Raw genomic sequence first — 14,401 nt, forward strand, 5'->3', positions numbered from 1 at the left:
ACCCCTTCTGAAACCAGCCTGGACTTCTGGTAGTTCTCTGTTGAGTAGGACAAAATAGTTTAAGACTAGAAATCAGAGGGCAACACACACAAGTATTTAATTGAAAGGTGGTAAATAGGGCAAAAATTTCTTTGCTACGCCTTGTGGACAGCATCACAGAATTAATGAGACAGTAGCTATAGTCTTTGCAGATTAGCAGTCAGCGATTTACACAACCCAGTTCTGGGGAGAAAAGAGTGACAAATCTGGGCTGTCAGGCCAGCTCTACTCTAGGTTTTTCTCAAAATCAGGGACACATGAAGCATGGGGCTGTAGAAGTCCTCTAAGAAGAGGCTCAAGGAAGTAAACAAGAGGATGCTTGAAGCACACGGAGGCAGATTATATAGGGAGGCGGCCTTGCTAACTTCACTGTCCCTGCAGGCTCCCTCCCCTTTAGTTTCAGTCCCTCTTCTTCACATGGCTATGAAACAGGAACAAGATATATTTAAGCACAATTTACTAGAACACTAGTAGTTTATATATAACCTGGAGAAGGTTATCAACACAGACCTAAAAATGGCTTTGAACAAAGGTAAAATCCACAGTCCATTACAGAGAGAGATTAGAAGCCTAGACTACTTACTACTCTTTTTTGTTATCTCCGTCATCATGTGCTCCTTTTACAGGCAGTAAATAGTTAAATAATTTATGTTTCTCTGAATTTAATGTTCAATTCCTCACCTGAATGCTCATCTTTAATCATGCATTAAAAGTAATATAGTTCATACAGACTCTACTAACACAAGAAATCAAAAGACATTTGGCACTGGGCAAATTCTGCTACCAAGGACCTCTTCAAAACGCTGAGAAGCAAAGAGGTCAAGTTTAAAGACCTGACCTAAGTCATGGTGTTTCTCAATTACTTCAAATGCTTGTGAAAGTTGGATGATGAACAAGGAAGATCTAAAAAGAATCGATGCCTTTGAATCGAGATGTTGGCAAAGAGTATTGAATAGGCCACAGACTTCCAAAAATCTATCTTAGAAGACATGCAGCCAAGGGGTGCTTAAGAGGCAAGGATGGTAAGACTTCATCTCACACACTTTGGGCACAATTATCAAGAGGGGCCAGTCCTTAGGTTTGTTATTCTTTTCATAAAGAAAAGGAAGACCATCAAGGAAATGGTCTGACAACACAGTGGAGATTGTGAGGCCAGCACAAGAATGGTCAAGACTTCGATCTGTTGTACGCACACAGGGTTTCTATGAGTCAAGTGAGTCAACTCAAGAGCACTTAACAATAATTGTTAAAAGAAAGTGACTGATTGCTAGATAACACAAAAAGTTTTTAAAAAGGTAAAGAATATAATGATAATAACAACTACTTGTTTGGGTGAATCTATAACCTGCAACCTTTTCAACGCTGTAAATGTAAAAACTATGTCCACTGTCATTGAAAATCACAGACTGATTCATCATGTGCAAAGTGGCCCTGAGATGCAGCCCCAGCCACCAACACAGGGTCCACCTTCACCTAAACTCACCTCCATAATCCCCGTGTAGTATGAAAATGGTGTGACCCTCAGGCCCTTGACCATGATATCGGATAAATGGTAAGGGTACAGCATGAGGTGATCGCGACTGTATTTCAGCAATTCTTCATAGTATTTGCGTTCATCTTTCTTGACATGCTTAACTAGGGAAAATAAGAAATTCTCTAGTTTATATCCCCATCAGGTTTCTTACAATTATATAACAACTTTAAATCAAAAATACATATTACGGACCAACATTACACAAACACAAAAATATTTATGTTGGAAAACAACAACAAAAATTTTAAATTGAAACAATTGTACTACAAGAAATACACTTTAGAGAAAATACATGAAATGTAAATAGGAAAGATAGAGAAATAATTCTTACCAAATCAGAAAGAAGTGTGGAACAACCAGCATGCCCCCAAAAGGGTGCAAAATATAGACTATAATACATCAAATCTCTTATTGTATTACTTTACTTGAGTCAAATCAGATGCTAGTTTCCAACAGAGTCAAGTACATTCTTAAAAGTTACTTTCTGTTTTCTAAATGTAAATTTATTTCCATGGAATACATCTCAATAGGAAAATAACTCTGACATACTATGTTTGGAATGAGAATGACACAGGGGAAGGAAAGATTAGCAGGTTAATAGGCTAATCAAAGTTATCAGACAAATAAAAAGTAATCATTTTTTAAGAGAGTAAAATAAGAAAACAATGATGTTCAAAGTTTGTTCTAATTATTTTTTAAAAGACTTTCATTAAAATTATATAATTTGGAAAAGTTAGTAAAAAAAAAAATCAAAATTCAAAATTTACTAAGCACTAATGTACTTCTTCCTTCCTGGAATATTTTCTTACCTAAGACAAGAAAAGGACATTTGAAATTAAGATTCACGTTCTATAATAAAACAAATTTATAAATAGTACTCTTAAATAATTTTTATCAGAATTAGAAAGTTAAAAACTCTACTGGGTAATGTCAATTATTGCTAGGTGGGATGAATTAGTATTTTAAAAATCTATAGGAAGGATCATTTCAGTATTGCACGTAAATGTTTTAAAAAGCAAAACAACAAAACGCAAAACAAACTTGTGAGTATGATAAATCAGTAATCTTCATTTCCATCTGAATGGGGGGAAAAATGTTCCTCCTTACCTAAGTTATTTCTGTATCGTAACTGGTTACGGATACTGTACAGGACGACCTGTTTCTCATATTCTCTTTGTGAATTCCCAAGACTCTGAAAAAGAAAAAGGGAGAAAAAAATGGGGTTTGTGAGGTTTTTTTCCTTTTGTTGGGTTTTTTTGGGGTTTTTTGTTGTTGTTGTTGTTGTGGAAATATTTTTATGATCTGTTCAGTTTCTTCTTTTGCTATGCTTCTGGTCAAATGTTCTACTTCTCTTTGTGTTAATTTACACAGGCAGCAAGTTTCTAAAACTTGTCCATTTCCTCTATTGTTTTCAAGTTTGTTTCAGTCAAGTTCCTCACAGGATTTTGCTACTAAGCTTTTAATTTTCATCCTGTTGTGACTTGACTCATTTCATTCATTTTCTTGGGGTTTTTTGGCCACCTCTTTTTTTCCCTTTGTTAAATTTACCAGGGGGGCTTGTTAATTTTAATCATTTTTTTAAAAATCAGTTTCTAGTTTTTTCATTCTATTGATTTTCTGTGTTCTATGTGTTTCTGTTCTTATCTTTATAATTTCCTTTCTTCTGGTGGCTGCAGACTCTGATTGCTGTTCTTTTTCTAATTGTCAGAGTTGTTTGGTTAAAGTGTTAATTTGGGTTTTTTCCTTCTTTTTCCGACTGGTGGTTACTGCTATAAATTGACCTCTGAGTACTGCTCTTGCTGTGTCCCATAGATTTTGCTACATTGTCCTTTCATTCTCATTTGTTTCAAGAAATCTTTTAATGTTTTGGGGTTTTTTTAATTACCTAACTGAAGTCAAGCAGGGTGCTATTTAGTTTCCATCTACTTAATTTTTTTACCTTTCATTTCCTTGCTCTTTTTAAAAAAATAATTTTAGTTCGAATCCACCAGATGCTCTGCTGGAGAAGGAGGGACAATCTCCTCCCGTACCAGTCAAAAAAATAATTTTAATGAACATTTACAGAGAATTTGGATTTCCATTCATTCATTGCTGCACTTCTCTACCCGCCCAGCCCTCTCCCCCTGCCCCCCAGTTCGCTCCTCTCTTTCAAAAGTAAAAGAAAGACTCCCTCCCTGGTACACAATATCCCCACACCCCTCCAACCGCCCCAAGTACATTCCACTATGCAACCTTAATTGTGGACTCTTGTGATAACCATAATACCCTATCATACATCGCTTTTAAATTATTCACTCCCTCATCTGTTTCAGTGCAGTACACACAATTTATCCAGTTTTTCTCAGTCTTACCCCCACCCTGATATCAGTACCATTTTACAGGAGTGGCACCATGCAATATTTGTCCTTTTGCAACTGAGATATTTCACTCAGCATAATGTCCTCCAGGGTCACCCATTTTGAATAATATTGAATGAGATCCTTGTTTTTCAATGCAGCATAGTATTCCATTGTGTGAATATACCACAGCTTCTCTACCCATTCATTTGTTGATGGGAAACTGGGTTGTTTCCAACTCCTTGCTATTGTGAACAGAGCTGTGATAAACATGGGTGTGCATATTTCCTTGCTCTTGATTTCTAACTTTACAGCACTTTAATCTGAGAAGATGCTTTATATTATTTTGATTTATTTTAAAATTTCCTGGGCTTATTTTATGACCTAATATTGGGTCTATTCTGGAGCATGTTCCATGTGAACCTGAGAAGAATGTTTTTTATGTTGCCATGAGGTAGAATGATCAGAATGTAAACAATATCCAGTTGGTTAATTACATTGATTAATTTGTCTACATCTTTTTTTAGTTTCTTTCTAGTTAGTCTTTCAATGAAAGTAGTGTATTAAAGGTTCCTATAACTGTTACTGTGGAGTTGACCATTTCTCTCTTCAGATCTGTTACAGCCTGGTTTAAGTATCTCATGAACCTGTGACTGGGTGCACAGATACCATAGTTACAGTCAGTTCAATTGACCTTTTGTTTATTCCTTGTCTCAAAGGCTGGTTTTTGTCTTGAAGATTATTTTATCAGAACTTAATATTGCTATTCTTCTCTTTTTACTGCTATTTGCTTGATATATTTCTCCTCACCCTTTGATTTTTAATCTATCTTTGTCCTTGTGTCTAAGAGGTGTACAACATATTGATGAGTCCGGTTTTCTTATCCATTCAGCTTCTTTTCCTCTTGGTTAATGCATTTAATTCATCCACATTCAGTATAATCGTCCACAGGCATGATTTTATTGCTGTTATTTTGCTGCAAACTTTTTGTGTGGTGTTTTTTATTTCTTTGTTCCATCTGCTTTTCTGTGCTGAGTTAATTTCATGTATGGCTTTTCTTATTATTTCCTTCACTGCTGTGTTTTGGAGTTCACTAAACTTTATGGATTTCTTCCTTAATTTTTATAGAGTTTACTAATTTTCTTGGAGGTTACCCTATAAGTTACTATTTTTATTCCCATGTCTAAAACAGTTCAGTTACCTTGAAATTGTCTTGATTTCCTCTTTGTATTTTTTTGTGTTATTTTTTCCCTCTCAAGAGTATGAGCATTTAAGTACATATATAAAGTCAATAGCCAACATTACTCACAATGGAGAATGAGAAAGACTGAAGGCATTTCCCTTGAGAACCAGAACCAGATAGAGTTTCCCTTTATGATTGTATTGGAAGTCTTAGCCAGAGCAGTAAGGTAAAGAAAGGAAATAAAAGGCATCCAGATTAGTAAAGAAGAAGTAAAACCATCTGTATTTGCAGATTATGACTAACACTGAGAAGGGGAATCCCAGAATACTTAATTGTACTCATGCAAAACCAATATTATACCATTAACTTCATACAGAAAGGAAAGAGACCCTGGATTAAGCAAACAAAATATGAGGCGTTACACTTCCTAATCTCAAAATCTACTACACAGTCACAGTAATCAAAATAACTTGGAATTAGTACACCAACAGGTACAAAGAACAATACAATTTCAAATCCAGAAATAAACCCATCCACTACTGGTAACTTACCTCTGACAAAGATATGAAACCTATTACTGGGGAACTGGCAGCCTCTTTAACAAATGGAGCTGGGGAAACTGGGCATCTATTTGCAAAATTCTGAAACAAGACTCCCACCTCACACCATATGCAAAAACTAACTCAAAATGGCTCAAGAAAGAACTTAGTTGTAAAACCTAAAACTATAAAGTTCATTAAAGAAGAAACTGGGGCAAATTGAGGACTCCTAATCATAGCATAAAGAGACTGTCAAATATAATTTGGAACACATAATCAATACAGAATAAACCAGATGACCAAGACTGCCCAAAATTAAATCCTTATGTGCACCAAAAGGTAGCTTTGGTGGCCTAGTGGTTAAGGAGTCGTGCTACCGACCCAAAGAAGGGCAGTTCGAATCCATCGCTGCTCTTTGGGAGAAAGATGGGTAATCTTCTCCATTCAATTTGCAAACTCTGGAAATCTGATGGAGAGTCCACTATGAGTCAGTTCCGACTTGATGGCAATGAGGAGTTTTTAGTGCATAAAAAGAGTAAAAAGACAATGACATATAGAACAAAGGACTCATCTTTTAAATATATCAAAAACTTCCAATACCTCAAGAAGAAAAACCAAAACATCCAATTGCAAAATGGGCAGAGGACATGAACAGACACTTCACCAAAAAAAGGACAAATTTACTCTGCAAGAGTAAGCTTCTGTTTATTAAAGCCATCCACTTGTGGTATCTCTGTTGTAGCAGCACTAGACAAGACAGTAGCAAAGCTGGACAAAGACCAGGAAAGTAGACTATGTTTTACCACACCTTTTACAAGTGATATAAAGTTGTCTGAAGCTTAAAGAACCATCGTTTTAACTAACTCTACATTTTTAAAAATAACTTTGTTTCATGTCTAAACCTAATTTTAACAGTCTTAAATTCCTCATTAATTCTTAGTAATAGTCATTACTAAATTTCAGAAACCCTCTTGCCAGATCAATCAATGGACTTCACATAACGAACCATCCAGCTTTCTTCCATCACGTTTATTTTGGTCAAAGTGAGAAGAGACAAAGAATGGAACCAGGACAAATGGACTTTTGGTTCTCTATCTGTGGAACTCTGGTGGTGTAGGGGTAAGAGGAGTGATGCAATCCCAAATCCACCAACTGCTGTGGGGAAGGAAGATGGGCAACTTCCTCCCATGGGATTTACTGCCTCTGAAAACATGCCACAGGCCCAGCTAAGGGTCGGTTCTGATTCAACAGTACATAACAACAACAACCTGGATGGGCCACAAAACCATAAAGAAAGGTGTCCACCAAAGCCCACTTGCTGTTATTGGATGTCGTCAAGTTGGCTCGAACTCACAGCAACCGTATGTGCAAACGAACAAAACCCTATGCAATCTTTTAAGTTCCTCACATCACGATCTCCGCTGTGTTTAAGTCCATCCCTGCAGTCACTGCATCAGTTCCATCCCACTGAGGGGTGGAACTCTCCTTCACTGACGTACTTTTTCAAGCACATTATCCTTTTCCAGGGACTAGTCCTTCCAGATAACATTTCCAACGTATGTGAGACAAACGTCACTGTCCACACCTGTAAGAAGCCCTCCTGCTGTACTTCTTCCATAACCTGTGTTTGTTCTTGAGCTGTCCAGTTTATTCAATATTCTTTGTCAATACAGTAAGGTATTTGATTCCATGGCTGACACATCTACGAGTACTGACTGTGGTGCTAAGTAAAATGAAATCATAAACAGTTTCCATCTTTTCTCCATTTATCATGATGTTGTCTATTGGTCCAGGTTGTGAGGCTTTTTGTTTTCTTACTGTTTAGGTATAATCCATATTGAAGGCTACAGTCTATGAGCTTCTTCCTCTTAACTTTAAACAAAGCACAGCTGTGATATCTACATACTGAAGATGACCCTCCCACATTCGTCATACAGTCCAGCCTCTTGGGTTTGCTCCGCATAAAGACTGAATATGTATGGTGAACAGATACAACCCTGACAGTAATCTTTCCTGCTTTCAAACAATGAGTTTATCTAATGTTGCCATAACCAAGACATCACAAGTTAGTGGGTGGTTTTTAATAAACAGAAATTTACACTTTTATAGTTTAGAAAGCTAGAAGTCCAAATTCAGAGTGCCAGCTCTGGATGGAGGCCTGCTCTCTCTCTCTATCCTGGTTTCTTTCAGTACCTGCAACCTGGAGCTTCCTGGGTACCTCCATGTGCCCAGTACCAAGGAGCTTCCTTGAGCAGCAACCAGGTCCACTCTTATCAATTATTTGTTGGTCATATGAAGAGTCTCCTCATCTGGACGTGCTTTCTTTTCTCTCTATTGGTAAAATGCTACCCTCTAGGTGACCCTCCCTCCAACATCTGATTATAACTATGAAGTATTTAAGGAATCCCACCTTAATCCTCGCACAACTGTTCAGTGTATCTGATGGTGGGGATCATTACCTAGCTTCCATATTATTGTAACAACACTATGTACATGTATTTTGGGAGGACACAATTCAAACCATGACACATGCTGTACGCCTTTCTGTGTTTACTGGTCCATGTACAGGTTCTGGATGAGCACAGTTAAGTCTTCTGAAATCATTATTACTATTCCCAATAATAATTTATTACAGTTCACCTAGTTGAATGCCTTTGCATAGTTAATAAAACACAAGTAAGCATCTTTCCAGTACTCTCTGATTTCAGCCATACCCATCTGACATCATCCAGCTTGAATTTATAAAAATTCCCTGTGAACACACTGCTTCAGCCATTTTTAAATAATCGTCAGCAAGATTTTACTTGCATGTGACATTAAAGAGAGGCCCACATTAAAGTTTAAAAGAAAATATTTATTCCTTCAGGTTCAAACTTTGTTCTAGTTAAGGACAAACGCCATGTGGACAGTCAACTGACACTGAAAATTTCGAGTTCCTTACTTTATCTTCCCTCTACCTTGTTTTTATGTCTCTTCAAGTAAAGCATTTTCTCTGTCACATGATGAGTTTCCTCAACTTTATTCATTTCCTAGAGCTAAGCTCCCAAGCTGGGGAGGAAACAAACTACAATAATCTTTATGCACCATCACCACCACCATCTCAAACCCGCAAAAAAAAAAATCCCTTCTCAGCACCAAGAGACTGCAGGATTTCACTCTCAAAACAAATTGAATGAGAGAACTGAGTGACCAATCTATTATCTCGTGTGCAGCAATTATTACTACCTTTAAAGATGTAATGTCATCTGCCATGTGTGAAGAAGCCCTGGTGGCACAGCAGCTAAGCACTGAGATGTTCAATGAAATGCCAGTAGCTCAAGCCACCAGTCACTCCATGGGAAAAAGATGTGGCAATCAGATTCTGTGAAGATTATCATTGCTGTTGCTATGTGTGAGCTGACTCTGACTCAGAGTGACCTTACGCACAACAGCTCAGAACCCTTCCCTATCCTGAGCCAATCTCTCTATATCTCTGACACACCTTCCCCCATTACTGTGTCAATCTATCTCATTCAGGGTCTTCCTCTATAGGAAACCAAATTTCATACCAAACAGTAAATGAAAAACCATATGCTTGTTAAGGAATTGAAGGAATTACAAATTTATAAGTTAGGATTTCTCTTGTGCCAGATCACAGAAAATGAACTGTTTCCTACAGACAAGAGAGCTAGGGCCTTCCTATAGAGGGAGTGTTAACACATGTGAAATACTTTCTTCCTGAGCTAAAGCATTAGGTTGACAATAGAGAAGATTTCGGCTTCTTTTACAAGAGAACTCTCTATGATTTGCTTCCCCCCGATTCTCAATAAATACAGAGAGGCATGGCTTGAACCCTTCAGTCGATGAAACTGCTGGCCCCGTCTTTCCGCCCTCTGTTTTATGTCATTCCTGGCTGTCTGTCTCATTATTAATAATTATAAAAATACTTGACCCTCGGTCTGCAACATTCCTCTCCTGTATTGTCCCTTTACCCTTCCAAGCATGATGTCCTTCTCTAAGGACTGGGCCCTCCTAGCAATGTGAGATGGAGCTTCAAAATCCTTGCCTCCAAGGAGCAACTTGGCTTCACTCTCTCCAGGATGGACCTGTTTGTTCTCTTGCTAGTTCATGGTATGTTCAACACTTTTGTCCAGCACCACAGCTCAGCCTTGGAGTCTGACTCAACATCGTGGCAATGGATTTGACTTTAAGTGGTCTACTGTGTATACATCTTTGCTAAAATGTAAGCACCATGAAGGCAGTATTGTTGTTCCACTGACTGCTAGTAACATCCCCACCTAAAACAATGCCCAAACTGTCAATCTGTACTCCAGCGGCCTCCCTGCTGCTAGGGAGCTGGATGCTAGGTCACAGGTACTTCCCATTCTAGTGCAGCGAGTTTACTGTTCAAAAGGGCTTTCACTTTTGCTACATGGCTGAGAGGGGATATGCAAATAGGGTATGAAGACTCCTAACAGTCAATGTCACCATTCCACTAAGCTTAAATTGAGGAGACTTAGAAGCAGAAAACTGGGAATCTCGTTACTACCAAGAAAGCAGCCAAGATGCAATATGCGTGTCCTTCAAGACCAGAGATTCCTGTGCCTGTCCAACCAGGACTTAGACCAGAGACCAACATGAGACAGAGCTGACCTAGGGCTGTTAACCCCAGAGCCAGAGGGCTTTGCCCAAGCTTACAGGAAACTAGAGAGAAGACATCACCATAACTGGCAAGACTAAGGCAGCTATGTAACACCGACCTGGAGCATCAAGGCTGAAGAGGGTCTGCAGGCACACCAGAGAAGCTGTGCTCACTGTAGGTTGTAATCTGTTTCCATCATAAACTAGAACTTGTTGGCTTTCCTAACAAATCCCATCTGTGAGCCCTTGAAGTTCTGTGTGGCCATCGTAACAGATTAGTAGACCTAGGATCAGCAGTGACAGTCCTGGGAGGACAGTTGGTGTTAAAGAGTTGGCAGAAGTGGATTCAGGAGGGTGGGCACATGCCTGACCTTAGAGAAACTGGTTTTGTGCTGTGAGCATTGTTGATAGGGGCAGTTCTGCCTTGTGTTAACTATTGGTGATCAGACACTGCCACCCACATGCACTCTTTTTACATCCATACCAACAGGGTCACTGATTGTGGACAGGCCTCAGTGGAGCTTCCACATCAAGATTATAACGAAAGGTCTCTATCTTAAAATCAGCCAATGAAAACTTTGCTCACAACGGTGTTGTTAGGTGCCATCAAGTGGCGTATGTAAGACCCACAGCGACCCTATGAACAACTGATATGAACCCTGTCCTATCCTTTGCCATCTTCACAATCTCTGACACACTTGATCCCACAGGTGCAGACACTGTGTTAGCCCATCTGGTTGAGGGTCTTCTTCTCCTTCGCTGACCCTCCACTTTCCCAAGCATGATGTCCTTCTCAAAGAACAGCCTCTTCTACCAATGTGCCCAAAATAATTGAGACAAAGCCTCACCATCCTTGCCTCCAAGAAGCACTATAGTTTAACCTACAGGACCTATCTGTTTGTTCTCCGGCTCACAACACAAGAGTCCAGCAAAGTGTTGGGGGATGACTTCTCAGGTTGGAGGACATTCCACAACAATGAACTGCAACATAAGGAATGCTGGAGAAGACAGCAGAGACCCAAACCACTGCTACATCTAAGGTTTGATTGAGTTAGATTCAATTTCATTAACAATAGGAGAAGCACACAGGAGTTCAATAAACATCTGTTGAACCACCAAGTTAAAAAAAAAACAAAACCCACACACCAAACCACACTTAAACTGTCACATAAACTTAATGTCACGCTCATTTAAAACATCTCCAATTCGCCCGTCTTGTGCAGAGGATAAAGTTCAACAAGACAGCATGCAAGCCCATCAAAATCTGGCCCTGGCTGCTTTTCTAGCCTCACATGTCAGCACCCTCCAGGACCCACAACAATCCACGCCCAGACACACAAAATGTGCACACCTCCTAAGGCGAATTAAAACTGCTGGTTACTCTCAAAACATGCTTTTCCTTTTGCTCCTGCCAGCTTTGTAAGATTTTCCCCTCCCCCTGGAAAATCTTACTTGCCTCTGACCTTTCTAGCTCGCTCTTCCTTCAAAGGCCAGTTTTAAAGCCTCCTCCACACCCCACCCCACCTCCCCGAGGCCCGCCACGCATGGCTCAAAGGAGCCAAGTAAGGGCTGCCATCCTCTCGCCCCGGACTCATTTGTTTGTCTCTTTACCCCCGTCCTGAACACCCAGAGATCAATGACGGATTGGGTTTTCAATCTCTAGCTTGGCGCCCAGCCCACTGCCAGGCTGAAGGGAGACTGCGGGCACAGGTGCCAGGTTGAGACGGGAGGTCACCACTCCTCCCGATCCCGCCCGGGGAGCCCCGGATGACGATGGGTTTCCCCCGAGACCGCTGCCCGGGACGCTGGGAGTCGGCCTCGAGGAGCCAGCAGGGCCAGTGGGGGAAGCGAGAGGGTACCGGCGGGGCCCAGGCGGTCAGGCCTCGTCCCAGCTCTGCCGTACCTGCCGCACGTTGGCCGGCAACTTGCTCCAGGGGTAGTTGTGCCGGATGTGGAATTCCACGTCTATGTTCATGATGCCAAGAGCCTGGATCGGCGGGGCCGCGGCACGGGAGACGCCTCCCGCCCGGCCGCCCTCGACCTGTCAGCGGAGCCCGCGGGAGGCCCCGCGTCTCACACGGCGGACGGCCCGGGCTGCCCCATGGCCAGGGCTCCCGACAGCTCGGCGCGGCCCCGGCCACGGGGCACCGAGGGGCAGCGAGAGGATGCGCTGGTGCCACGGAGCTCCAAGTTTCTTCCTAGTTTCGACCCACCGGAAATAGCTTTGTGCTTACGTCACTTCCGCCCGCTGGCGCCCCGCAGGAGGAATGGGCCCCGCAGACCTCAGGGCCCGCCCCCGCAAGTCCGGTCACGCCCACATCGAGCTCAGGCCCCGCCCCGCAAGTCCGGTCACGCCCACCTCGGGCTCAGGCCACGCCCCCGGTGGGCTCTGGCCCCGCCCCCTTGCTTGGTGCCTAGATGATCTGGGCCAGCGACGGGCATCCCCGCATCATCTAGCTTTTCCAGTCTCTGCAGGAATGCAGACATTCGCTTGGGCCTCCTCCATACTTCCTTTCAAGAAGGAAGGTCCATCCCTCCCTTTACGATAATGTTGTTGTTGTTGTTGTTATGTGCCATCGAGTCACTTGCGACTCATAGCGATGCTATGTACAACTTCCCTAAACTCGGCTCTGTCCTGTGCCAATCGCTCCGTCTCCGACACACCCATCCCAATTATCCCAGTCACTGAATTATTGCACCTCATAGAGGGTCTTGCCCTCCTGCGCTGTCCCTCCATCCTCCCAAGCATGATGTCCCTCTCCAAGGACCTGTCCCTCCTTGCAACATGTCCAAAGTACGTTAGACGGAGCCTTAGAATCCTTGCCTCCAAGGAGCAGTGCAGTTTGACCCTCTCCAGGATGAATCTGTTTTCCTAGCAGTCCATGGTACGCTCAATACTCTTCTCCAGCACCACAGCTCAAAGGCATCAATTCTCCTTCTATCCTCTTTAGTCACAACTCTAATTAATCTATCTTTAATTTTTACCTTCACTTCTGCTTCCTTGTTATTGTTTGTTGTTGTTATGTGCCCTCAAGTCGCTTGCGGCTCATAGCAACCCTATGTACAACAGCCCTAAACTCTGCTCTGTCCTGTGCCAACTGTCTCCGATACACCCGTAACGATTATCCCAGTCAGTGAATCAATTCACCTCAGGGAGGGCTTTCCCGTCCTGCGCTGTCCCTCCACCCTCCCAAGCATGATGTTCCTTAGGTGTTTTTTTCTTCTTCTTCTTGGCCCTGCGCTCTAAATTTAATGCACTCTGTGCTTTAATGCCTTGTGCACTAAAGTCTACTCTCCTAAGTTGCTGTGCACTTAAAAAATAAAATATTCGCTTGGTCCTGCAGAACCATTGTTGGATGGCCTCGAGTCCCAAATATATGAAGCAGGGTGGCCCCAGAGCAGGCAATTACAGGTGCGATGGTCAGTCACCAAAGATGGAAATACTTGCCAAAGAGGCCTGCAGCTGGTTTCAAGTAATAGAAGAGTGATGAGCCCCTTGAGGGTTTTTTACAGGTCATCCCTGGACCTGAGCCAGGTGGCCTGAGTGTGTAGGCTCACAAAGAAAGAATTTTTAAGTCAGAACTTTTCTGTGAATTGAGCAAAAATCACGGGGAGCCTGCAACAAAGTCCTGATGGTCTGCATCTTTTCCAGAGAGTTGCTGCGTTCTGTACAAGAGGAACTCTTGGATCCACTTGTCAAGTCCAAATTCTTGCAATTAAGGATTCAGGGGCTGACAGGAGGGCAAACCCAAAGGGTAGCTAAGAGAAGACTTTTGCCACCTTTTTTGTCATGCAGCCTCCCAAGTTCTGCTGCTTCTGATCCACACAAATATCTGCAAAGTGACTTTTTAAAAGGAAGAAACTCAGCCTAATTTCAGCCCAGAGAGAATAATTTTGGGGGGAACAATATCTTCTAGAACTTGTTACACTGGCTAGGCAAACTCATGATCATTTTCACTAGCAGATCCCAGAGATAAATAACTTCAGTATTTTTGCAACTTTTGTTCTGCTTTATACAATGGTTTTATGTAATGTGTTATTATACACTTATAGATGAATGTTCAGAACGTTAATAGGTTCCTAGGCCATGCCTTTGACTATGTAAAGGCATTTGTGTGGATTATAACAAACTGTGGCTGACTCTGAGAAG

The 14,401-nt window shown here is 41.7% G+C and overlaps 1 protein-coding gene across 1 annotated transcript in view; it reads right to left on the reverse strand.

Annotated features, from left to right (window-relative positions):
- The window catches only part of FAM91A1 (family with sequence similarity 91, member A1), a 36,641-nt gene extending 24,415 nt beyond the window's left edge, over window positions 1-12,226 (reverse strand). The window contains exons 1-3 of the mRNA XM_006879464.1: window positions 12,155-12,226; window positions 2,681-2,765; window positions 1,523-1,674 (exon numbers count right to left, since the gene is read on the reverse strand). Of these exons, the coding sequence (XP_006879526.1) occupies window positions 1,523-1,674; window positions 2,681-2,765; window positions 12,155-12,226 (309 nt within the window). The remainder of the gene's footprint in view (window positions 1-1,522; window positions 1,675-2,680; window positions 2,766-12,154) is intronic.
- Between the last annotated feature and the right edge of the window lie 2,175 nt (window positions 12,227-14,401).

Source organism: Elephantulus edwardii, unplaced genomic scaffold (genome assembly GCF_000299155.1).
Source record: "Elephantulus edwardii isolate Elephantulus edwardi_28Jun2011 unplaced genomic scaffold, EleEdw1.0 scaffold00003, whole genome shotgun sequence".
NCBI classification, from domain to species: Eukaryota; Metazoa; Chordata; class Mammalia; order Macroscelidea; family Macroscelididae; genus Elephantulus; species Elephantulus edwardii.